The sequence below is a fragment of the Triturus cristatus genome, chromosome 9 (assembly GCF_964204655.1).
Source record: "Triturus cristatus chromosome 9, aTriCri1.1, whole genome shotgun sequence".
Lineage (NCBI taxonomy): Eukaryota > Metazoa > Chordata > Amphibia > Caudata > Salamandridae > Triturus > Triturus cristatus.
Genome location: NC_140592.1, coordinates 450,343,959 through 450,371,638, shown reverse-complemented (window position 1 = coordinate 450,371,638; position 27,680 = coordinate 450,343,959). Strand labels below are relative to the sequence as shown.

Here is a 27,680-nt window from a genome sequence, read left to right as displayed (position 1 = left end):
GTCCTGGTGAGTGATTTTACATGAGTTGGGGATCTTTGTGCCAATGGCTGGGGCTGATGTGGGGTTGAGCCAGGTCTCAGTGAGGAAGACTGTCGGGTGTGAAGGTGGTGATGAGGTCCCATATTTCAGTGGAATGCATGCATAGTAAGCATGTGCTGAGAAGGGAGCATGCAAGTTGGTGTTTTTGTTAAGGTGGTGTCTGTAGTGTGTTCGGGTGGGGCTGGTTGGTGGCCTGGTGTGTGTGCATTGGCAGGAGAAGTGACAGTGGGTGCAGGTGAAAGGTCCTATTGTGGAGTCTGAGTCGGCACGGTTGCAGTGTTTGTTGCAGCGTCTGGCATTGAGGATGTAGAGCTCAGCAATGGTGTTTCTTTGCGAGGAGGGAGGGCCAGGGGACGTGGCGCTGGGCCTGGTTCAGGCGCAGACAGGCTTGTCTTTGGTTCACTGCATGGTCATGCTTCTGCCTGTTTGAAGTAGGTCCTGGGGTGGACAGGGCTTCTTTTGGTGGGAAGAACAGTGAGAGGGAAACCCCCAGTCGAGGAAAACTCCAGCAGGAAATCTGGACAGCTGCGGTGTCACTGGATTAGTCTGGAAAAAGCAGGAACTGGAGGCCACAGGCAAGTGGCAAACTAGGTGTCCAGGTGATTTTAAAAAATCATTAGTTGTTGAGTAAATCACATGGGTTGGACAGCAGCATACCAGCATTTCAAGTGCCGGTGATTGAGTAGTAGGCATTTATAGTGTGACAATTGTGGATCAAATTTCATTGTGCATTACTGGAAAATAGTCATGGTTTATTAACACTGAAAAAATGGCATGTGGTGACAGCTAACCCAGTGCAGCCTAACGCTAGAGCACACATTTAAAGCACAGAAACTGAGAGGAGCAACAAACCACAAGAGGTCAGTTCTTTCAGGTTCCAATGCCCTTAACATTGTCACAAGACTCTAGGGATGGTGGGATTAAAAGTGGCAGGTGCGAATGTTGTGCTTTTTGCAGCCGCAAAAGATTTGTTAAAATTCCTTATCCAACAGTTGAAACATGTATGTGCCCTTTTGTGTTATGTTTCCCATAGATGGGACATTCCAAAGTTGGCGTGCCATCATGATTTAAATGATAAATGCTATGGGAATGGTTTGTAATGTAAAAAAAAAGTATACAGTTATGTTTCCTCTGAAACTCACTTTGGATTAGTGGGCAACCCTCCATACAAAGTTATTAGTTCATTAACAGAAATCACAGCTAAATATATAGGCGGCTTCCACCTATTGGTAAATAATTACCTCTTACCTGACAAAGTGGCTCTATTGAAACAATTTTGAGTTTGCCTTGCCATCTAATAATGATGGACGTTATCTCACCAAATATTATTTCACGAGTTGGGATTGCAGATATGACTGTTTTCTGATAGAATACTCAATGCTGAAACTAGAACATACAAGCATGCTCCTTAAAAGGCTGTTGATGTGCCTGAATGTATGCACAGAGTTGCAGGACCACAACGGGCCATTAATTTGCACAAAGCTATTCTAATATATCAGTGGATGATTGGAAATAGAAATGGCATGTAAGAAAAATACTTTAATGGTTTGTGGCACTGACAATTTAATTCTCATATAGTTTGGAGCTACAGATGAACTCAGAATATTTAAATATATTAATAATAAGAATCTTAGATTTAAATGTGACCATAGTAGTCAAAGAGTTAAGTTAATGGATACAGAAATCTGCATTCTAAATTCAGAAATGCAGACAATTATATTCCTCAAGAAAACTTTCACTAACAGCATGTTATTTCGCCATGCTACCACAAACCATCATTAAAATTACGTTTTCCAAATGGTGAAATAAAAAACAAAACTCAATATCAGAAACATTAAGTGAAAGCTTTGGAGAGTTCGACAGGATACCCAGAAAATGTGTTGGAAAAGGCTAGAACCAAGGAAACTCGTGTGAACATATCCGAATTATTAATCACAAATGAAGCAAAAAGACATAATTTAAGAATCAGGATAGAAAATAAGATCTATAACTGCAAATATTACCTCTGCAGGAGAAGTGTAACATTACTCTATACTCATGAGTGGTGAAGACTGAAGAGAGAAAATCGACACCAAACCTTCAATGAGCCATAAGAAAGTACAATCAGCCTATAAAAGACAAGATTTGTGAGAAGTCATTGCTCAATGCAGGAAACAGATGCCATCTGGTTATAATGGACAGAAGGGGATTCTGATGTGCCAAAAATGAAAGGAATGTGAAACAAGCATTTGCAATGCAATAGGTCTTGCGTCCACGCGAGTTTGAGCTATTGGCATTGTAATGGACAATGCCTTTTATTTATGTTTTGGGTTTTAAAACATAAATAACAGGCTTTGTTATTTACAATACTAATAGCTTAAACTCTCGCAAGTGCGAGACCTATTGTATTGCAATAAAGAGCCTTCTTGGCCGCTTGTTAGATTATAAATATCAGAGGAAGAGACTGGCCAGCGACGTCTTCAAAGTAGTGATAAATAGTGCAGTGAAGATTATGTGTAGGTGTAGGTATTTCCTTCCCTCTCCGTGATTTGAGTGTGCAGTGTGGCATTGCATAATGTCATTGCTATCTTTGACCTAATAAAAACACTCCAGCTGAAGTAGGGCCCTGGCTTCACCTCCTTTGTGCAGGGCTAGCTGTGCTTTATGGCAGGCATGGAGGGAGGGAGCGATGGTCTCTGCTGCAGATCCGGCCTCGTACAGTGCCCCATCTATTACTAGTGAGCGAGAGGCGCTGAGGTGGTATTGGTATTTGGTGGTGGTGATATTAGTATTGGTGGTATTGGTGGTGGTATTGGTGGGGGTGGCGGTATTGGTGGTGGTGGTATTGGTATTTGTGGTGATACTGGTATTGGTGGTGGTGGTGGTATTGGTGATGTTGGGCTATTAGTCGTGGTGGTATTGGTGGTGGTGGTGTTGGGCTATTAGTCGTGGTGGTATTGGTGGTGGTGGTATTGGTGTGGCGGCTTGGTGCCTTTCTGTCCAGCTCGGTTGCCCTTTCTTTGCCCCCCCCACCCCACCTCCCCCCGTCTGGTACCCATGGCGGGGCGGGGTGCCAGTTCCAGCCCTATTGTCTCCTTTGGGACACACCTTCATTCCAGGGCCATGTCGCTGTTTAACGCGCCGGCACCTCAGACCCCTTTGGGTGTGGACCTCTGCTCGTCTCCCTAGCTATGGCAGCCCTAACGGCAACCACGCTGTGCCAGGCCACATGCAAAAATTACCCCCTCCTGCTAGCACCAGCGCTCACCTGCCGACAGTCGTGTTATGCCAAAAGAGTTTAAGTTCCCCGTCGCCCATAATCATAAGTCAACGAAGCAGTGGGTGACAGGCAAACAGCTAATTGGGTGGCGGTAGGCAGGCAGCAAGCAGCAGCAACCTCGCGGTTGCTGTCTCTACGGCTTGCCGGGCGTGGCGTACATAGAGGAAACAGGAGTGAGCTACGGCATGCCTTAGAAGAAACGTGAATGTGGATGGGCTCTGGTGATGGTTTGTATGTAGACAAAGTATGGCATTTGTAGCTCTAGGCTGAACAGGCCCAAACTGGCGAATCGCCCATGTACTCTCCGCTCTTACATATAGTATTTCTGAGAAAATTAAAAAAACACATAGTATTTCTGAAAAAATAAAACAGTCAAGAGCAGCACACCAAAATTAAAAGGGCATTTATTTCATGGATATTCTTAGCTTTTGCTGATGTACAAAGCTTATAAATGCATGATCTCTTTTGAAACACTAGAGTGGACACAGTCTTACTAGGGCTGCTACATTACTCCTAGGAAAATACTGCCCATCTGTACATGTTTTGACTGGGGATGGTGCTTAAATGATAACTTGTGTAAATAATTATATATTTTTCTATATTGTTTTCCAACTTCACGATGCTGCCTTTATTTACTTTGAAAATCATTTTACTGTAGAAATGTCTTAAATACTTACGTTGTCGTTTTAGCTTGTATTGCTTGCTTTAAATTGATGGAACGGCAAATATACCAAATGTTAAAAGTTTTCCCATTATTATTTTTATACCTGTCATAGCATGAATATGTGCGGTGGTTGGCACTTTGCAGTAACAGGTCACTCCTCATATTACGTAAGCTATTGAGTGCTGGCGGTGTCAACCTAAAGATTTTCCTGATGGTATTTGGCTTGGTGTTAAGTGTTTGCGGTATGTTCATGTTTGAGAACTAAATGACACAATATCATGTATTTTTGATTGTTGCTCATGCTTTTTTAGTAGCTAACATTTTGCCCATATATCGCAGAAAACTTTTACCGCCGACAAAAAACTGTTTCCATAAAACGGCCCTCTATTTTAAAGCCCGCTGTGCTGTTCGAAACATAGGGCAAGTGAAGAAGACCCCAGGGTTGCTATTTTATATCATACTAAAGATTTACACGTACTTTATTGTTCTGACGCCGGTCTGCTGCGCCAGAGAAGGGGAACGTCTGTTCCTTGCTGGGTGTTATGTAATGTACCCGTGGTGCGCATTCCTGTTTTCGACTCGGCATTGACTGCAGGCGGTTTCCGGAAAGCAGGCTTCTAACAGCCTGCCACGGTCTGCCTGATGCTCCGAGCTCCTCCGGGGAGTAGCTGTTGAACACATTGCAGGCTCGGTGTAAGCGTTTGCTTTCGCGCCAGTGACATTTTCCCAGTCAACCTACATATGTCATCATACACGGGAGGGTGCCCCTTCCCATCTTCCCACCCGCTACTTCTCTGCGTGCGTTTTCCCACGTGTTTTTGTGCTGAGGTTCTGAACGATATATTTAGCACTGTGCTTTGAGGTGTTAAGATTTATTCACAACGACTTTGAATTCTCCACGTCACGCCTTCCTTTTTTTTTTTTTTTTTTTTTTGCAACTCCAGTTTTTGCCTCTTTTAGTTCAGTTCGGATAGACATGTATGCTTCCTGGTTTAAGCCTTTGTGCATCTTTTTGTTTTATGCGTAGACACGGAACCCCTCCGCGCCCCGCGCCGTTTGATCAGCAGCACAGCCACGAGGTGTCATCGAGCGGGGACTCTTCCTCTGGAGGCCTGACGAGTCACGAGAGCACCATGGAAAGGCAGAAATCTGGTAAGCATGCCTAACGATTAGTCCATTAAGTACCACAGCGCGGGAAGCCTTACTGGAAGCATTCCTAAACAGTGACAGCAACACTGGCTAAGCAAGAATCGATTTCCATTCAATGTAAAAACGTATTGATTTTGCTGTTCTTGTTTTTTCTCGAAATTAATAAAAAAAACAGATTACATTTTGCCACCTGTAAAAAAAAAAAAAAAAAAAAAAAAGGTAAAATCAAAATTTTTACTAGAAGAAACCCTTGTCTTGAAAGTGATCTCTGATGTACTGTGAAGGGATGTTGCGAGTTGATATTGAAGGCATGTTCGGTCTTGCATTGTATTCTATAGTTGTTGTTCCTAAAACAGAATACAGTTTTACCACCTTGATTGCAGTGGTGCTGGAATAATTTTCAGACCAGAGGCGCTACCATCAATGTTTGTAGTCACAGGGTTTATGGAGATCAAAGCACTACATGAAGGACACGTGTAGCAGATGACCCAACATTCATTTAGCAGGAGAATGCTAGAGTTGTTGTAGTGCTTTTTGAAGCACATTGTCCCAAATATAGGGTAAACTGGGTCAGACTGGCCTATAGGGCAGCTCCCGAAGGCCTGGTCTGAGAGGTCAGTGTGGGGAACGTTTTTTGGGGATTTTTGTGGGCCTGTTTTATAGTCTGGTGGGCCAGTTTTTACTGTTGATTTCCCTGATATCACCACAAACATTGCCTGCAGCTAGTTCAAATCTGTGCAGTATCCCATACCACGCAGAACACATCTTAACTTTACAAGTGCAATACTTCCCCAGTTTGCAAACATGGCCACTTTTGTAGCTATCGGATTCACTAATGAGGCCACTTTTATTTTGGTGCCAGGCCTATTTTCTATCCTGAGTAAAGCAAAGTAGGGGAATGTACTGCAATTTACATAGAGCACGTTATCCACTGAAATGTCATCTTGAAATGACCATTACATTTGTATCAGTTTTACTTCTAAACCTACATGGTGCACCAAAAATTAACATGGAAATTTGGTTTCTGTGTGCATATTTATTACACACATGATGTACCTTGTTTTTGTTTTGGTCCTCCTAAAATCTTGGTTTCCATCATTCTTCTGATTAGAAGCAAATAACATGTCTCATTTGCAACTGACTATTATTCAAGTTTTCTGCTTGACTTATCTTCAGTTGTCATTTGCTCTTTAATTCTGCTGATGAATTTTGAAATATTTGCAAAGTTAATTTCAAGTATTTAAATGTTTTGAATTAGAAAACATTTGACTTACTGCAGTCTTCTACTTTCACACTCTGTGCCGGGGGTTCAAAAATTCAATCACTTTGCAGTAAGAGAAGGGAAAAGTAAACACCAATCCCCATTTTATATGACTATTATACATCAAATTCTCAAAAAACATTGCCTGACAATTGACCTGTATTTGAATGAAAGGCAAATACTATAGGATAAAACAAAATGAATGGTCTGTCGTATCGAGATTTCCACGCCAATCAGGTAGGTTGTATAATTATATTTATTAGAGCTGGTATCAAGTACAACCATACAAGCCTGGGACAACTGCCTCTATGAGAATGTGGAACACAGGTCCCGTGTTCCACATTCCACCAACGACAGCAAGTCACCACGCATTTCCCCTCTTTATAAAAACAAAACAATTAAATAAAACACATATAACACCATAATACAAAAGTATGAACCCCAACATATAACTTGAAACATTTCCCAGAATAACATTCCACCCAAACATACAATCATAAATATTATCGGTAAATTATCATTTAATATGCAACTTTACAGTCGTCACATATTATTATGAACTGTTACCAAATGACATATTACTTTACAATATAATCTTTATGCCATTCAGGAATCCTCCGAGACCTTTGACCAACAGATCTGTCACTTCCCCCATACCTTGACAGAGTAGCCTTCCTTCCATCAGTAATATTGTCAGAACTGTTGGGTAACGCTAATCCACTGGATATTGAAACCTTCCTATTTGGCATCTCTCTATCAGGCCACAACCACTCAGGAACCTTCACTAATTTGGAAAAACTCCATACATTTCCATCAGATAGCTCAGCAACTTGACAACCTACACGAATAACTCTCAAGGGATCAGAAAAGCGAGATTCACCAGATTTGACAAACCTCCCTTTTTTACCCGAACCCAATCATTGACTTTGACAGGTGTAATGATAACTTTATCCACATATCCATTTGACACAGTGCTGTCATCTGATGACCTAACCTGTAGGTTCCTCATCCACGCTTGGTTTAAATTAGATAAACACTTCCTTCCTCTCATCTTTTCAAAAGGTGATACATCACCTATGCATCTAGGGGTATTTCTATAACTCCACAAAACTTCGCTAATGGCTTGCTTACAATTTTTTCCATTAACAATGGCTAACTGTAAACCCTCTTTAAAAACTTTGATCCACCTCTCAACAATTCCATTCGTGTTCCACATTCCACCAACGACAGCAAGTCACCACATGGTCTCCTTATTGATTATTCTCGTTTTGAAATCAAGCAAGTTTTTTGGGGGAGTTACTACTGCAGCATCGCACGCACCCTTAGTTCCACCTTCGCTGCTTGATTCCGCTTTCAAACTAAGTGTTGAGGGTTAAATTGACAGCAAATCAATGGAAACCCCTTGGATCATAAATCAAAAGGTGGATTCTTATTTGAGGTGGAACTCCAGACAAATGTGTGAATATCTTTCATAGATTTCTGCAAAGAATGCCATTACTCAGTATCACATCATTGCATGTTTCCTTCTTGTTGCTTGTATCGTCCTAAAGCATATAATACGTTTAAGTATTTTTTCCTGGTTTACAGTTGCAGCTATTTGCCATTGCCACATTCCCGTTAGCTGCTTACCATTTGTTGACCATTTCACCCTGTTGCTTTTCAGCTTTTCCATTTCACCCCTCAAGTCAAGATTATAGTGCATTTTCTCATATTTATTTCCCACTTCTCCACTATTGTCTATGATTTGTGTCAAGAAAATACTTAATATTTGTAACATATTTTTATTTTTAGAGACTTGTGATAAAAGCGTAGCTAGAATTTGAGATTCATGTTCTGAAAATGAGTTGGCAAACAGAGCTATGTTCCTGCTGATATCTCTTCTGTCAGGAAAGAGCATCTCATTCAACATCTATAGAACAGAGTAAGTCAGTTTTAGATTAAACTAACGAAAGCGGCTGCATATAATATAAACCCTAGTACTTCTGATACCACGCTTCACGTTTGTGTAACCTACGTGAAATTTTTTTTTTTTTTGTAAAGTTTTTTTTTTTTCTTTGTTGCTGCGTGCTTGTGTGCATAAAGCATGTTAGGTTGTTTGGACATCATGATCATTTTTTTCATAGTTCGATTAGATGTGCAAGAAACCAAAGCATTCTTGCTACATCTTTTTAATTTTATTTTTTCTGGTACAAAAATGTATGCATTTTGAACATAACACTGCTAAAATTAAGCGTTGGCAGTCGAAGGACAAGATTACAATTTGAGCAAAAGTGATCTGTGTTCTGTTCGCTCTGGTATCCTGTCTGACGATTTTCATTGTGAATATTCTCGGCATTGGGAGTATCATAGCTTTGCCATTGGCGGGTTAGGCATTGAGAACTTCCTCAACAATACTAGACATTAATCACTTACATAGGATTGGTGCTTTCAGTAGCAATACCCTTGTGACGTCTGGCACCATTTGACTGGATGTCTCGGGTATTGGTGTTGGTCACTTCAACAAAGCCATTTCTTTGCATATGTGATAATCCAAACACGTATTTTATGATTGAGAGCAGGATGGGGAAGAAATGCATTCTCCAGAGCAATATGTCAATGGAGACTCTGGCTTTTATTACCCAGACTGTGAGGAAAGGTTGGAGAGAGTTGTGGAGCCTGCCCTCCCAATTTGTAAGACTTTGAAAGGCCAAAGCATTCCCTGCAGGTTACCTCATGAGTTAACAGGTCAGTTCTCTAGAGCTGCATCTGAAATTTATGGTACTAACTTTTTAGGAGTTTTCTCCCCCACACATTTGATCATCAAGGTAGTTCTGTGCAATTGATTCAAGTTTATGATGCTATTTGGCAATCTTACTGCAGTCAGTTTTAGTTGTGTGTTGCAGAAAACATTGTAACCAACATGTTAAACATATACTTTGCATGGGCTTCGAGTGTGCTCCTTGCTCACACGTTGGATGGCTTGCTTGTGTTCGATGGCTTTCGTCCTCATTCTTATTTTTGTCCCTCTCAGAAGAGTATTGACTTGTTTTGAGTGGATGAGTTACAGTTTTGCACTGCTTACATCGAGGAACTTTTTCCCCATCAAGTTTCTATAGCATTTGACTGTTGACACTCAATAGGAGTGCATGGCGTTCCACCAGTTTTTACCACTGTTGTTTCCCCTTGTCTTTGCTCTCCTCACTCCTGTTCATTCCACAATCACGCTTGTTTCTTTTTCCCAGCCTCCCTGCTCATTCCAGTTCTCCGCTACTTCTATTACCCTGTCATGCCCGCTTTCCTGGTTGATCCCTCATTTGTATCAATATTACCCTGTGAAATCTGCACATTAGCACCACAGGTTAATTTGTTCAACAAACTTAGTCTGTCAAAAAGTGGCATTCAAGGTTTGGTTTCTCCTTGCTCTATTTCGCTGCTCAGCTTGTTCCCTCACCACCAATCTTCCTTTCTTCCTGCCCTGGTGCTGCCACTACAGATCCAGGCTTCGCACCTCACTCATATACTTATTGTTCTACCTTTCCAAGATTGCCGCACATTAAGTCTAGATGCAATGTGACGGCCATCTTGGAAGTGTACACAATAACATTCTAATATTGCTTCCTGCTGCTGTTTGACAAGCGTTGACAAAGGCAGTATCGACAGTTAACAGGCATTATCTAAGCAAGACTAATTTGCTTTCCCTGAGCTTGCTAAACACAGCTGTCGCTATTTTCATCACCTCAGCCCTATGCCATTGAATCTGATGTAGCGGAGGGACTTCCTGTGACCTGATGCTCCCTCCTTACATGATGCTGCCAGTGCTCAAATTAGCCATAGAAGCTGCCCCAACGGGGAGCATATGGCATGGAGTTGCTGAGGTCAAGGTCATCAAGCTTTTAAACTAAGTATCTCCAGTCCTCCAAATGAGAGAAGTATATAGTGTTCTGACTGCCTCTAGACTTTTTCCCCATCTGGCTTTCAACCTTTTACATTTGAATTAGTCAAGAATTAGATTGCCTTGATCCGTTTGGAGAGGAGTACACTAGGCAATAACACTATGGGTACTCCACATCCATCTTTTTGGTTTCCCTCTGTGGCCACCACTTGCTCAAACAGATTTGAACATTCTAACTTAATGTGGCTAAAACAGTCTTTCACCTAAATGACACGTCTGTTGTGGCGAGAACTCCTACCTTAATGACTTGCTAAATAGTGTTTAACCTCTTCTGCCCACCTGGCATGGCACATTTCATAGACTGTGCATGTTAATAAATGTGTACAAGTCCATTCTGACTCACACACAAGTTCCAGTTTATGTGTATAGCACTGAGGGGTTGTTGAAAAACTTCATATTTCCTCTTCTGCGTTATTGTTGACTTTACCTTTGTGAACTTTAGGTTTCTATTTTTGTTGTTTCTAGACCAACATGGCCGCTGCCATCAGTCTTCATTCATTCCATGTTTAGACGTCTGACACTAGAATGCATTTTCCAGTAATCCTGGGGGAAAACTTTTTATTATTCATTGACAACCCTAGAGAAATATTATGTAATAAGCGGTGGTTATCCAATCAAATCAATCAGAAAACTATACAGATTAGTAAGTATTTCCTGCCTTTCTGGACTAACTTTTCACTGTCTTCTCTGAACAGAACTCAGGAACTCTGATTATTGTCCCTGTTTCATGAAGTTAATCATTTTTGGCAGCATGCTGATCAGTATGCAGTTCTAGACTGATTGAAATCCTTGTCTTGCTTGCTGTATCTGCCCCTCTGGAGTTATTCAGGGCATATAACTGGCGGCACAACCTACCATGCAAACCTATTTTTTACGTTCATGCTAGTGACAAGACATGAAATTGCCCTCTAGAGGAAACTTGAAAGCACCCAATATTTCGAAACTAGTGTGCCAAACTGGACAATTCTTAAAAGTTAAAAAAAAAAAAGTATGTGCCCGCCATTATCGGCCCAGGAAGGAAATCTGTTTTTTTCCCGAGGGGACAGTTTATTTCTTATTCTGGAAATAATGCATGCAATTGCTACAGCTAAGAATTTTATTTGATTACATAAAAATAGTGTTGTAGTGTATTGTGTATTTTCCCTTTAGGAGGCTGGTGTATATGAATAATCTATGTTTTAACTAATCGTTGTCTGTTTGCAAATTTAATTCATTTTGAATATTATATTGTATTTATTCCTTGCCTAATAAAAATAACTATTTTAAAAAAACAGAAATAGTGCTTGTCTTCTGCTTGCATTTACTCTATCACCATGTTAATGTTACTCTTACTTTCATGTTAGTTGACTCAATGTGAAATTCTAGTTGTTTTTTTTTCTTTAGAAGTTGATTTTTGTCAAAGATTTTTACAAATTATTAAGACTTGTCAGAACAGCAATACTAATCAATACATGTCAGAACAGCAATACTAATTACAGTTGCTTGTCTAATCCAGTCTGTTAGGGTGTAAGAACCCTATGCACGGTAAAGGGTGTGTACCCCTCTAGTGAGTGCCCAACTGTACTAATGTCTGGGCCCCTAATACTGAGTGTTTTTTGTCATGGGCAAACTCGGATCATGTTTGTGCGCTCTATGACAGAGGCCTTTCTCACGGATTGCGGTTTTGTTGGACCAGGAGAGGTGCCTAAAGCGCTGCCCTCATAGTGGTGGTAGGTTACTACCTTCACCAATAGTTAAGCAGCATGCGTGCAGTGGTGGTAGCATACCGTGTAGTGATTAGTAGGAGTGAACCTGTTTGGGTGGATTGATGCCTACCGGCTCACTCACTTTTTAGGTCTAGCATTCAAGACCTTTTGTATATACTTTAGTATATACTTATCTATATACTTATATATACTTATATGTGGGCTCACAGCCCGGCCACTGCTTTCATTTGTTTGTGTCCTTTAAAAATACTTGCTTGCTAGTGGCCAATCCTTCCACTTGTCCCTCCTTTTTTTCTATCTATTTTCTATATTTGCTTCCTGCTCTCCTGTCCCTCAGCTCCCGCCACTCTTCTACCTCGTCCCATGTGCTGCATGCCTACCCCCACCTACCTCTGCCTTGCTGTGTTTATATTCCATAGAATTAATACTCATTGTTCCGTTCTTCTCGTCACCCTGCAGCTCTTCATATTTTCTCTCGATCTCAGAAATCAAGTACTGTTCCACAAAATTTAGGAACATGTAGTTCTTTTTGCCTTTGAAATGCTCTAAGCGCACCAAGATCACGAGCTGCAGGCACTACATGTTCCATTATGCCAAGCGCTTTCTCAACGCTTGATGTCACCACCACGGCAGGGGCCGTGCCTGGCTGTCTTGTTCTTTCTATGCCTACAACTCCTGTTACTGTCCCGATGTGGTTGGTTCAAGCAAATAAACCAACCACATAGCTACAGCTGCCAACTAACAGAGAAATGAATCTTCTTCGCCTCCACAAGATTTCAGCATTTCACAGCCCCGCTCGGCATTTTCAGTTCATTGGGATAATGCTTTTGGCTAATAGGAAGATCCAGGTCTATAAAAGGTCATTTATTTGTTTATCTATTTACATATTTATGTATAGTTTTATATAGTAGGGTTCGGGCGCAGTGGGCATCTACCTGGAATTTAGCACAGTAGTCGTGACATGCCAGTTCCCAAATCTACTCTTCCTGTTCTAAGATTTCCCCAGTTACTTTGCGCCAGTTGGTGTGTATCACTGCATATTGGCAAACTATGTACACAACAGCAATCTCACGCATACATCTGGAACACCTCTTTGGAAACCTGAGGTTAACATTGTGAAATGCGGTAGATGTAATTCCGGTCCAATTCATTTGTTTAAAAAATATCTGTATTGGTTTTCACCTAAAATATACGAGAAATTATCAAACCAGTGCTACCAAACACAGGTAATACAGGGTGCATACGTCGGCACATCAATCCTGTAGGTCCTATTCAAGTAGTTGAATTGAATTCATTTTATCCCTGCAGCACAAGGTCCACACATAATCATTGTGAAATCTAGTGGTTTTCAATTAATTTCTAACAGTGTAAGTAAGCTACAATGCCCCAAATATTTCCAGCATCTCAGCCATGTAACCTGTATTAGACTATATTATTGCTCTCAACAGCTCTTGCCACCAAGGCACACCATGCACTAACATCACACAGCAAGCCTCTCCTGGCCTAAATTACCTGTAATCACCAGGAAATTAGCTTCTTTTTCTACCTAACAGATGCATAAGCAACTGGTAAATGTCCTCCAGTAGACCACTGGCTTAAAAATCACAGTCACAGCTCACTGAACTTAACAACACTACCCAACGTCACACAGAGCAGCACATGGTACAGAGAGCATTTTGTCACAGTGCGACTTAGACCCTTGTCTCTCATTGGATGCCTGGGATTGCGTTCTGTGGCACCCACAGTTATCCTAGAATGCTATAAGGCAAGTCAGTGCCAATGGCTGACAATGCATTACAAAAACCAGCAGCATAGTAAGTGTCTAATTGCCCTTTTCCAACCCCCTCTGTAACTTGAGGGCTGAATTGTAGATGTTATCTGGTGCCACTTGTGCCGGGGTGCTTCTCTGAGGTGGCTTAAGTTGTTACCATGTTCTTAGATTTGTTCAACTGAGTTTAGATGGAGCAGTCCTCCAGAAAACTGACAGACCTAACCTCTGGCGGATGGTTGGACTCCACAAAGGTAAGTAACTCATGCCTCGTGCAGAGATTGACCATGTCTGTGGCAGCTGTATGTTCAGTCAGTGATATGTGTCTTAAAATGAATTGTGCCATAATAGAGTCTTAAAATTCTGCTAGATGTAAATAAGAACTTTCGACTTAATAAAGGGTGAGCTAAGGCCCTCTGTGACTTCAGCTTGTTGTACACTGAGAAAGTACAATCTATTTTAAAGCACTGTACTCAGAACCAGAAGTTAGCAAGCAAGCCCAAAAAGATTGTGACCACTGCTAAAGAAATATATGTCCAAATTGATTATTTATCAGTCTTTCAGCAGAACTGTGCTGGTGGGTCCACCTACATCTACTAGTGCTACGCCAAGTTCTGATCAGTCTGTTCTCGAGGGCCAGAGCCAAGTCATATTTCCAGGATATCCACAAACAATGAATTGACATGCTATAAATCTACTTGGAATCATTTACATAGGTAGTGATTATTCAGCAGCTGTCATGGTTGTGGCTCTGGAGGACCAGCGTTATACATACTTCCATTTATAGTAGGTCAACTATGGTTCCTTGAAGAAGAAATAACTTGCTCAATCTTTTAAAGTGTAGTCTGAGACCAGTCAACCTTCTTCATGGGAGGAATGTTAACGAACAAATATGCTATTTCTAAATTGCCACCACACTAATATCTCATCACATCTACTTTGATTCTAACCACACCTAATTCCTTCCACATTTACCCTATTAACTGTTTAATTGTTACTATATATGTCATTAGGATTCCTCCATTGCCATCCAAAGGTTGAGTTTATCCCTGGCATAGCGCTGCCTTTGTTAAACAATTTTTACATTTGTCTATGAAGGAGGAGGCAGAAAAGAAGGATGAAGAGCAGTTAATATTGGTGCATCCTCAAACATGCATTTTAAAGACTGGAATATTTTATTATATCTGAAAGAAACACATAGTGATAGATTCCTTACCATTGGATTAGCCCCAGGCTTCAGAATGGATCTGGAAAGTTTTTGTCAGCAGTACCCGCATCGCTAAGCCCCACGTTATTTAACACCTACGTCTCATCCCTGGCAGAAATCAGCAGAAAATGGGGTATTGGCATTTGCTCCTATGCTGATGACACACAGCTAATGGTAGCCCTCGAAGAAAGGCCTGAAGCCACCAAAATAAAACTACATAATTGTCTCTCAGAAATGGCACAGTGGATGCAGAAGCACTGCCTTATATTAAATGCAGGGAAAACTGAAATCCTGCTTTTTGGAGGGGCCAAGGGGATCTGGGACGCCACATGGTGGCCACAAACACTCGGGACTGTCCCAACCCCTAAGCACTGCGCAAAAAACCTAGGAATCTTCATTGATGATACTCTATCCATGAAGGACCATGTACGGGCCCTTTGTGGCAAGGGTTTTGCCACCTTGAAATTGCTACACAGTCTTTTTCCCTGGATCCCACTAGACTGCAGAAGAACAATCACGCAGGGCTTGCTTATGAGTCAGCTTGACTACGGCAATGCTCTATTTGTGGGCATGAACGAGTCTCTCTTCACTCGGTTACAGGTCCTCCGAAATGCCGCTGCCAAGTTAGTATGCAACAAAAACAGATTAGGTTCAGCATCAAAGTGCATGAAAGACCTGCACTGGCTTCCCATGCGCCAAACTTCGGGGACTCCACTGTTAGATGTTTGCATCTAATGAGTTGTGCTGATATTTTGGTTCATTTATATTCCATATCTCACATTTGTTGTGCACCGCATATGTTTCTTTTGTTCTGTAAATGGTTATGACATTGTAGAGGAATTACACATTTTCTGAATAGGATTCATCGTCAGTGCCATGTTTGCCATGACTTCTTAAGACATGCTTCCAATTACAGCATTATGGTGGATGTTCCAAATTCTATTATAAATTATTTGACTCTTATTTTGAGTTTGCCACTACATTCTGCATAAATGTATTTAAAGTTACCTCAAGCAGGAGGTGCGTTATTACCCTTGTATTTAGAGACCAAATCAAACCAAATGCTCTGACATTTACCCTCAAGATGTTTTAAGGTACTGGATGACCACATGCATGTTGATAGCAGTGATGAGGCCCACCTCATAGTCCTTCTCATCCTCTTTTCCTTGCTCGATACTGTTCATCATGAGGCACTACTTACTGTCCTTTTCTTGCGAATGGTCTTCAGGGGCGTATTCCTTTACTCTTCTTTCTCATTTTGGAACTATTGATCACAATATGTGAAGCTGTAATCTTTCAGATCTCCTGCTTTTCCCTATTTTCAGGTGGGGGAGCTCAGGGTTGTCTCCTGACTGCTGACTCTCCCTGATCAACCTTTACATGGAACCTGTGGAAGAAGCAGTACTAGGAGACAACATGGCCATCCATCAATATAGAGATGCCACTCGGGTGCAACCTAAACCTGTCTAATCTTTCTGGCTTGGCAACCATGGAAACCTATTTCAAAACAGAATTGAATGAGCTCCATTTCATTCAAACTAAATCGCAACAGACCAGAATGTCTCCTTCTGCACTCCAAAGACTTGTCTCCAGTCGTCCAGACTAGTTTGACACCCCTTTTCCAGTGTGCATCTTCCCACTCAAATAGCAATAATAATAATAATTCCTATTTGTAAAGCACAAATATATCACGCATAAGGGTTTTAAGGCGCTGGGAGCGCTCTGGGAGATTAATTGAGGTATTGCTCAGAGTCACATGATGCTAAGCTGAGCTGCCGCCAGCGATCGAACCGTGAGCCCCGTGCTCTAGAGTCAGCCCCTCTGGCCACTGCCCCACACCCCTCCCTAAAATTGCATAAGGATAATCTCTAGGATTCTACATTAACATATTACTCCATCTCAAGTCTTACCAAGCCTCTTCATTCCAACTTCACCTTTCTAAGAAGTTAAAAACGTGAGTCACAGCACCAGGTATCCAATCTGGCTTCGAGCTAAGGTATTGCCTCATGCAGTAAGGAAATCAATAATTTAGTTAGTTGCTTGCTTACTTATGGTAAAATCAGAAAACAATATCTTCTGAACAATATGAAGATGATCCACCTAAGTTGTTCCTGGAACCTGAAGAATAAACTTTACTTTGGTGAAGGTTCTCTTAGCACCAGAAGCAAATCACTACTCCAACGTAAACCTGAAAGCAAGCCTTCTCCTTTCTTTGATGAAGCCTTTTCAGTCCTTTACTTGAAAATCTACAATTAGCAGACACCTAACATAATGCCCCATCTGAAGATCTCAAGTCTTACGTTTGATCAGGTGTACATGTTAAGGTTTAATCAGAGATAACCTGAGAAAATCAATTTTTGGAATAGCTAACATGTCACTCTTCCACCTGGAATGGACTACTTGCTTTAGTTGCACATTTATAGTTAAATCAATTTGCATTAACTTAATCCTGAAGGATTTCCCCTGCCTCCCTGTTGAAGCCAGAATCACCTTCAGAGTTTTTGGCATAACTGATCTGAAAGAGACTATTAGTTATGTATACCTTACCTTAGAATTACCCCCAGGCGTCAGACTGGATCCAGAGAATTTTTCTTCAGCAGTAGCCCTGCGTGTCTGTAGGTGGCGTGCGTTCGTTGTTCGTGTCACGATCATTAGAATGACGTCGCTGTATCTACTTAGACGCTGCCCCTGCATGTTGACGTTAGTTCTTTTTTTTTTCCGCACCAGCCAACACAGATCCGGAGAGAGCAGTACCCTTAGTTTTTTTTACTAGAGTTTTTTGTTGTTTTTTTTGTCGACTTTTTTGAGTAGTTTGACTCCTGGTGCAGGAGATGTCACATCGACGGACCGGCTTCAAGCCTTGTGCCTCCTGTCACAAGTTAATGTCGGTCACGGACCCACATCTCGTGTGCCTCTGGTGCCGTGAGTGCGACCATGACCCTAAGTTGTGCTACGACTGCCAAGCCATGAACCCTAAGTCATTGTTGGATTGGTCCCAAAAGCTTCTCGAGGCCCAGCAGTCAGCTCTCCGCTGCTCTAGGTCCCGGGAGGGAATCGTGGAGTCACCACCATCACTCCTCTTCGAAGTCTTCGTCTTCGGGTAAGTCGAAACACAAGAAGAAGGTGAAGAAGCACCGTCGCTCTTCTTCTCCTCCCCGTCTGTAGGCCGATGCGATGCGGGATGCATAAGGTAGTTGTCTGGCTCTGACCTCAGAGCCTGTTGGGTCGGCTCTGAGCTTCCCTCCCTTCCCCGCGGACTCGGCTGAGGGTTCTAGCCCTTCGATGCCGGCGGCTTTGGCGCCGCAGGGCCCCCAGGAATCCAGGCCTGGATCCGGATCGGCACCGGTTGACCTTACGACACCTCTTCTGGTGCCAAATCCATTGACGACACTTCCGCCTCCTCCGATGCCGGTTGTGTCCCCAGCCGGCGTCAACCCCAGCCTCCACCTCGACATGGAGCTGGACTTGCGTTGACTGATGCCAGTACCGGCGCCGACCAGTACTTTTGTACAGCTCTTCTATCCTGGTGTTCCGTATCACCCCGTGTGGCAGCCAGAGGAGGGTGAGGAGGACTAGGAGGGGTTTATTGACCCTCTAGCAGACCAGCTAGAAGAGCCGGACTGGAGAGAGTGGTCTGGAAACATCCCCATACCTTGGTATGCTTTCTCCCCCTACCGTGGCTATGGAGGAGGAAGCCTCCTACGCTGTGGTGTTGCATAGGGTAGCTGAGGCCTTGGGCCTTGAGCTACCTAGGGTGGCAGTCAGGACTAACCTCCTGACTGAGGTGCTTCAACCGGCAGCAGCCTCTTATGAGCCCCTACTGCCGTTCAGTGAGGCCCTCACGGACATCCTTCGGGACACCTGGTCCAAGTCCAGCACAGGTACTCCTGTGGATAGGATGATTCCCCAACGCCACCGCCCGGCCCCGGGCTACCCCATTTTCCTCTCCCAACACCCTACCCATGAGAGCTTGGCGGTCCGAGCCTCAACATCCAAAGGCGCGTTCCCTGCTGCTCTGCCAGATAGCGAATCCAAGAAGCTTGATCGTCTTGGGAAGATGATGTTTTCTTCCGTCAGCTTAGGTCTGCGGTTGGTGAACACCGGTGTCTCTTGGGCCGTTACACCCACTCTGTGTGGGACACGGTTGCGCAGGTGCTGCCACAGTGTCTGGAGGAGTCCCAGTATGTACTCTCCAGTGCGGTTGCTGAAAGGAGGGATGCAGCAAAGTTCACCGGTGTGGGCTGGACACCGCCGACTCGCTAGGCAGGGCGATTTTAACATCAGTATCCTTGAGATGCTACGCCTGGCTGAGGTTCACTGGCTTCTCGGGCGATGTCCAATCGATTCTTTTGGACATGCCCTTTGATGGCCATCGCTTGTTTGGCGACAGGGTGGACAATGCGCTCGAGTGCTTCAAGGACTCTAGGGCTACGGCCAGATCCTTGGGCCTCGCTACTACCTCTCGCCCACCTAGTCTGCTTTTCGCCCCTTTCGTGGCTACGGAAGGGGTGCTCCACCACGTTCTGCCCAGAGCCACGGGCCCGCGCAGGCTGTCCAGCCTCTGCAGGGTCGTGGGACCCACCGCTGTAGATCTGGGTAGCCGGCGGGCCAGTCCACCAGTGTCCTCTGTGCAGTAGCCTCCAAACCTTCCTAGTTGGACCTTTCAGGGCTACCAGTTGCCAGTGGGCGGCTGGATCCGCCATAGCCTCCCCCACTGGCACAACATCACATTGGACAGGGAGGTTTTGCAGATAGTCCGAAGGGGCTACTCCCTCCCCTTCAAGACTACCCCTCCCTCCATGCCACCTGCATTCCACCACATGTCGGAGGATCCCTGGCCCTTCTCCATCAGAAAGTTGTGGCTCTCTTGGCCAAGGGAGCCATCGAGCGAGTCGCCATTCCAGAAGTAGGTCGTGGCTTCTACTCCCACTTCTTTCTGGGTTCCTATCTTGGACCTCAGGGACGTCAACCTCTTCCTCCTGAAGGAGAAGTTCAAAATATTGACATTGGCTCTGGTCCACAGCCGTTACTTACGGTTCACAGTAGGCCACAAGCATTTTCAGTTTACTGTGCTCCCTTTTGGCCTTACCAGCGCCCCTCGGGTGTTCATGAAAGGGATGGCGGTGGTCACAGCTCATCTGCTCAGATCAGAGGTTCCAGTCTTCCCCTATCTCGACAACTTGTTGTTTATGGCGAGCTCGCCCCATGCTGCCGTCGCCCACCTCCAGACTATGGCGGGCCTCCTGCATTCGCTGGGGTTCACAGTCAACGTGGTGAAGTTGTACCTTCCCCCTTCTCAAAAGCTCCTTTTCATTGGAGCGGTTCTGGACACAGCGCAGTTCCGGGCCTATCCTCCCGAACAGCGAGTCTGGGATATTCGGGCTATGATACCGATGTTCCAGCCTCTATTCTGGATTTTGGTGAGAATGACCCTTAGGCTGCTGGACCTCATGGCCTGGTGCATCCTGCTGGTTGATCATCCCAGGTGGCATATACGGGCTCTGCAGTGGTGCCTGAAGTTCCAGTGGGCGCAGTAGCAGGAGAATCTGTCCGATGACGTCCACATCTTGGCGGGGACTACACATAAGTTGCAGTGGTGGCTCATGAACCAGGATTGGGTCAACGGCAGGTCCCTCTCCCTTCCCCAACCAAATTTCACAGTGGTGACAGATGCGTCACTCATGGCATGGGGAGAGGCAGCGATCATAGGCCTCTGGTCTCCGGCGGAGTCTGGGCTCCACATCAACCTTCTGGAGCTCTGAGCGATATGTCTAACACTGAAGGCATTCCTTCCTTCTGTCAAAGGAAGAGTAGTGCAGGTGTACACAGACAAAACTTCCGCCGTGTGGTATTGCAACAAACAGGGCGGAGTGGGATCGTGGACCCTCTGCCAGGAGGCCCTTCGTCTCTGGAAGTGGCTGGAACATCAGGGCATGTCCCTGGTGGTTCAACACCTGACTGGTTCCCTGAACGCCACGGCGGACGAACTTCGACGCCAGTGCTTGATAGATCACTAATGGCATCTTCACTCTGAGGTGATGCAAGGTCTCTTTCAGCAGTGGGGATAGCCTTGATTAGATCTATTCGCCACCGAAGAGAACGCACAATGTCAGCAGTTCTGTGCTTTGGTATTTCCAAGGCGGCATTAGTTAGGTAATGCTTTTTGTCCTGAGTGGAGTTGTGGTCTTTTCAGCCTATACCACTTCTGCCCAGAGTGCTGAAGAAGATCAAGCACGACCGGGCCCAAGTAATTCTTGTGGCTCCGGACTGGGCAAGAAGTGTCTGGTATCCCGAGCTCTTGAACATAGCTATCGATCCTCTGGTCAGACTGCCCCTTCGGGAGGATCTTCTATGGCGGCAGCAGCAGGGGACGGTCCTCCACCTGAACCTGTCCAGCCTCCACCTCCTTGCGTGTTGGTTGAGCGGCTACAGTTGACAGCCTTCGACCTTCCTCCTGAAGTCTGTAACGTTATCTTGGCAGCCAGGCGTTCCTCTACTAAAACAGTATACGCCTGTAAATGTAACAAATTTGTGGCATGATGCGCAGTAAAGGCTGTGGATCCCCTTTCTGCCCCCTTTTCTGAGGTTCTCCTCTTCCTGCTTTCTTTGGCTCAGCAGGGCTCTGCTTTGGGCACCCTCAAGGGCTATCTTTTGGCCATTTTGGCCTTTCTTCACCTTCCTGATCAGCCTTCTCTTTTCAAGTCTCCTATTGTAAATCGTTTCCTTAAGGTCTATAGTTCCCAAAACAACTAAAGCTCATTTGGGTCTTTTTGTGATCATTAGCTTGCTGATTTTTTTTTTATTCCATTGATCTATACAAAACCTATTTGAATGCAATACCCTTCAACAGACAAGGTTTATTAATTGCATGCAGTACTAAATGCCGGGCAGTGTATAACCTAATGGAAAGATAAACATTTTCCCCATTTTTAAAAATTGCTTTGCTCCCAGTGACATCAAGCTGTAAATTCAAGACCCTAGTCCTGACACTTGAGGCTGCCCATGGCAAAACTCTTGACTAGCTTTCACAAAAACGTTGTCCCTACATCCCTGCAAGGTATTTTAGGACCGCTGATAAGGAATCCTTTTACTCCGAAGAGTGTCGTGAGGAGGGATAGTTGAAAAGCCTTTCCATGGTGCTTGTACTGAAAAGAATGCACCCGACAGTTGAATTACGGAATGTAAAATAACTGCTAACCTTTAGGATGGTGCTAAGGACATAGCTTATCAAATTGTATTTTCAGCAGGTATTTCTTTAGCCCTTTTCAAGCCTTTTCTAAGTTTTAGTGCTACACAAAAACAGTGATTGGAACTGCAGAGAGCAACTTGCAGGTAGAATTCATTTCCAGTTCTAGAATCATAATTAACTCCTCCTGTCTTTGCTGCTTGGCATATATTTCTTCATCTGAACACCTGCCACCCTGACTGTAATATAGCATTTTTCTTCACACCATATGCCGCATTCAGTTCTGTTAAGATTGGAAGATGGACCACTTTCGACATCCAGTACTAGCTTCTTTAGCCCAATCGCACCCCTTTAGCGCTAAGGAAGGCTTATGCTCTTTATTTATGTCCAAACAATCAATATCTTTACTCTTGTTTTTCATGCTACTCTACCGTCTTCTGCCGGTACTTCTCACATGATGTATTTTATAGCAAAAGTAAACCGCTAATCCCAAAACCCATTTATTTCCCCTCCTTTTTTTTTCTTTTCTCCTTGGGGAATTTGATTCAGTAGTTGTAAATGAGACCTGGGTTGGATGAAGGTGCTGCATATTTTTGTTTCAAGTCCAGTGTGCTCTTTTCCAAGTACAGGCTAGTCACATGCAGCTGTTCACTTCAAAGTTGGGCAGTTGTTAAAACTTAGCCCATGTGTCTTACATATGCTCTTGGAAGAACTTCACACAACTTTGGTTTTATCAACTTTGGCTACTCAATTAGGTTTAGATCCCCACCATTGCTTATCTGGCTTTCCATGTGTTTCAGAAAAGGAAGCATCATGGGCTAACAAATCAATGTTTTTTTCATTAAAATGACTAGTTATAACATGAATAGGATTAACATACAAACCTTTACAATAAGTTTGTTTTGTGTTTAGTTGTATTTAAATACCTCACTTCACAATATGACCTAACTGAGTTGATAAAAGAAACAGTCGCACTCTCCAAACCATAGAAGGTAGTGAGCCCGTGGCAAAATGCTATTTTGGGACTCCAAAGTTAAAATCAAAGCAGTCGCTCTGGTAATTTTGGCTTTCATGTTATAGTTGGAATGATGTTTTGCTTTGCATGTGGTCTAAACACCTTCTGAATTTTTGCAGAACCTCTATGGCATATTCCAGTGCAGTCCAGAGTTGGTGCCGTGGCTGGAAATTACGTCGCAAAGTGTCAAGGACGGCAGGACCTAGCTGGCAAGGAGTCTCCCAACAGGCATTCAAAAGTAAGTTCATTAGCACCACAATAACAGAACTTTCAATTTAGACGGCTTTGCAGCAAATATTTGAGAACACATTTGTGGTGTATGACTTTAGTACAGCAAATATTCTTCAACAACTCTTTAATGGAACCTAAAAACAGTTGATCTACTTTGTTGCTCTTCAAAGCAAAGGCATTTTACAATGACGGGTACCCTCAATGTATTTACTTTTTATATAACAGCAGTATAATGCAAGGCAACAGTTAACTCGAAATTTCTCCTTATTACGCAACCTAAACAATTAACTTCTATGCACGGGGTTATACAGGCATAGGTTTAACATAAAAAAAACCTTTGTAAAGTTTAATTTATATCTGATGTGTAGCTCAGCAGGAAACCATTTTCAGGGCTTAGCCCGGTGGCCACCAGAGAGACATTGCAGACTGCGATGACCGGAGTTAACTCTCACAAAACTAAACACTAGACATTTAGAAATATTACTAATGTGATACTTTCATTACAGTGTTAATTCATTTAACATTTAGTGAGGCTGAATGGTAATCTAATAAAGCAAGCAGAAAAAGTTGGAGGTAAAGTCGAACATTATTTGCTCTCTCAGTGAGGCGTAGAAATCATCCAGTAAATCAATTAGAACAGCGACCAGTTTGCAGCTCACTACAGTCTACAAAAACTCTAGGTTATACAAAGTATCCTGGCTGTAACATAACCTTTTTGCAAAACACATTTAAAACTAGATCTTTCCTAGTGGCAAGCAAGAAGTTAAGAAATCTAAAACAAAGGTGAAACTACCTTACTGCTGAGGTTATGCACTTTATTTGAAATGAAGGGCTGAGTATGCTTTCCTTGTCATTGTGCAATGACAAATTCACTGTTCAAGAAGTGTTTTCTCTAAGGGATATTATTTTATCTACAGATGCCTTATGCTTTAAGTTATTGCAGTGACCAGGCTGGGACTGCAGAAACGTGCATCAGCAGGGCACCAGCAATGTATTAAGACAGTATATGAATACAGATCAACACTGAACAAAAGTGACTATGTGGGAGAGTGCATGTATAACACAGATTATGCATATCTTGTTTTAAGGGTTGAAGTGTCGCCCCAGACAAGTTTGCTACTCCCTCTGACTCAGAGACAGAGGGAATGTACAATTTCGTTCAAGGTTAAATGTTATGGCAGACCCTCATCAGGACCAGTTCCAAAGAATCAATCTGAAAGTTGATAAGGCTCTTAGTCCTGAATGTGTTTTTGGAATACGTCACATTGATTAACTGGCAAATCTTTGTGAACAGGATCCTTAGCAAATTAAGATCTTCCTAATAACGTAATTTATACAAGAAAAGGAAAGAAATGTAGACCTTTCTATTGCCAACTGGCCGCTTGCATAAAGCTCTTTTAGGATGTTTTAACTGTGATGACACATTTTGTGATGCTTACTGGGTGTAGGACACTTCCAACTCTGTCTGTGATAGTTTGGTCTCCAACTATTTAAGAGAAGATCATGGCTGTGCTTATGCAATTAAAGAGGGAAGTGTACAAGTACACTTTGTTCCTGCAGACCACTTTCATTTGAACACCCTTGCATTACTTTATCAGAAATCTACATGACTGCAACCAATGGAATCTACAGCACCTCTTGTAACACAACAGATTCCAATCAAACCTGGTTCCATGTCGAGGGTGTGCAATCTGACAGCTCCAGGATCCTTTGAAACGCAGCAGCGCTGCATGTTGCTACAAGAATTAATTAACATGGAGTTAAAATGAAGAAATGCATTTGTCTTAAAACACTGGTCAGTTTGACGTCTGTTACTATTAAGGTTAGATACATATTTGTATGAATTTTGTAAGCATTTCATTTAAGAAATGTTCTACTTGTAAATGCTGTGCACGAGAAGCAGCAGGTGGACTGTGAGAATCTAGCTTCTAAAGGGAAGTTATGAAAGTTTGTGAGGAATGTAAGTGATACCTCTCACACGAGGAGAGTTATCATTACCTACTCATGATCAATTGATCATTTTATTTCTACCCATGGTTACTAAGAATGAGGAACAACTGTGATCCAATGAGATTTTCTGAGCTGCTGTTGGGGCCTCCTAGGAGTACATGATGATGACTCTAGAACTGTTTCTCACAACTAGGAAGGTTGCCAATAAATAAAAATGGAGGTAGGGAGCTCGTTTTCCAGCACAAGGTGCATTATCTCTAATCTGATTAGGGTGTTAAGTGGGTGAATATATACTGTGTCTGAGTGGTTCATCTGATGATATGGGATGCATGAAGTGTTTATCTCAATATAGTAGGGAATCGTGAGGCCACTTTCAGATCGCAAGATCAAAATCAGTAACATCAATGGCTTTCCGTGCTATTCTGGAGAAACAAATATGAGAAATGTGGTATTTGCACAGTATACAAGTAGCATAAACGCTTAAAGGGCCTTTATCAAAAGTGAGCCTGCATGCGAAAGATGAGACCTGCACTTCTTTGTTAAAATGGGCATCCAACCCTGGAATCCAATGTACCTACAAGCCATGCTTGCGCATGCCATATTTAGAATAAGACGGAGGCTCCCTTTACACTTGTCACTGAATCTTTTCAAGAGAAGTTTAAGGTATTTAAAGCAACCAGCTGGAGTCCCCGCAATATTTTGAGCACTTCTGAAAACACACAAAGCAGCTAGAGGTAATTCTGCTGATCTGTCAATCTAGCTGCTAACTTCTGGCTAAGTTGTCTGTCAGACCTGTGTGAGAAAATTCCTTCTTCCATGGTTTTTTTTCAATAGTTAATTTAGCATGAAAATCAACATCATTTTCATGACTGTTTGGCAGCACAAGCTTAAACTTTTTTGGCAGATGCACCAAGCACTGCAGAGTTACAGTTACCACATTTTAGTCATGCCTGCTCACCGGAGATAATTCAAGCAGGGCATGTTTACTCAATCTGTAGCTGTCTCAGTGGTGATGAAATGCAATGCTTAGCTGGGGTCATTTGGTTCCTGAATGTGCAGACAAACGTAAGGATAAACCACTTTAGTCAATCATATGTAAAAAAAAAAAGTCATTGTCTCAACAGGCTACTTGTTTTTTGTTGGTCTTTGCCACATCAAGGTATTTTTGAAGGGCTCAACTGAACAGGTAGGTGCCTATGAATCATGTGTAGGCGTCTTACTTTATAACTTTTTTAAACTGTATTTTATTGGTTTCAAGTAAACAAGAAAAAAGACAGTGTGTGTGTTGACAGTGCCATACATATCCTCATAACAGATGCATACCAAAGGCAGCTACAAACAAATAGTAAACAGTATTCGTGAGTGGGATTATCCATCTGTCCGATGACAATTAAAGGGGTTCATACACAGAACCAAGGCGCTGTGTAATATACAAGGAAGAACCAGTACACACTTGATCATCAGAAAGTTGACCCATATAGTAATACTTTTTACAATCAATCCTCCACTTAGGAGCCACTCTCAGAAGACGCATCGCTGTCTTTCTGAAACATACCGAGCAACTGAGCGCACAGCATTATGGCATCAGCTGCCATCTTAATTAATAACTTAGCAGCATGCCGTAACTCTTTTTCCATCGAAAGGTACAGAAAGGGGGGACCTGGAGTAACTGCTGCATCTATTCATAATGTGGCTGCTAGGAGCAAAATTCATGAAGACCAGTCTCATTTTGAAATCTTGCCACTGAAGGCCGAGAACATCTAAAAGTGGAGCAGGCTGGCCTGGATTGTGTGGGCTGTCAATACCTGGATGAAACCAGGTAAACAGACTTAATCTGAAAGTGGTCATATTACATCTAGGATACCCAGGGACACACTACATATCTGGCATTAAACTGACATATCAGTCATACATCTTTCGTCCCTTAAAAGAGAACGAAGAATATGTATTTATTCAGCACACTTTGTGACTTGGCTTGAAGGTATTAACAGACAATTTTGAGTTCTAGGCTCTAAGGCATTTGCTCTCTATATGGGAGATTAAAATAATGTAAATGTTATTGAGAAGGACTTCAAAGAAATATGTATCAGCAGGTAGAATGTGGCAAGTAGGGCCCTGTCAATCAGGATTGACTTCTGCAGATGATCAATTTCAAGTCATGATGGATGTGTGTTGCATGCCGGCAGTTTATCTTCTGATGATATCTAGGCCTCCCTTGAACAATTTCAAATAGCGACCAAAGTAACTTTCCTTATGCATTAGCTGTGCATTCTACCCATCTGCCATAAAAAGTGCCCCTAACCAGTGGGAATGT

At 42.9% G+C, this 27,680-nt stretch overlaps 1 protein-coding gene across 2 annotated transcripts in view; it reads left to right on the top strand.

The window, feature by feature from the left end:
- SIPA1L3 (signal induced proliferation associated 1 like 3) overlaps nucleotides 1-27,680 on the top strand; it is a 657,587-nt gene that overhangs the window by 479,666 nt on the left and 150,241 nt on the right. For both annotated transcript variants that reach the window (XM_085625340.1, XM_085625341.1), the window contains exons 13-14: nucleotides 4,990-5,114; nucleotides 23,305-23,423. In XM_085625340.1, the coding sequence (XP_085481466.1) occupies nucleotides 4,990-5,114; nucleotides 23,305-23,423 (244 nt within the window). The remainder of the gene's footprint in view (nucleotides 1-4,989; nucleotides 5,115-23,304; nucleotides 23,424-27,680) is intronic.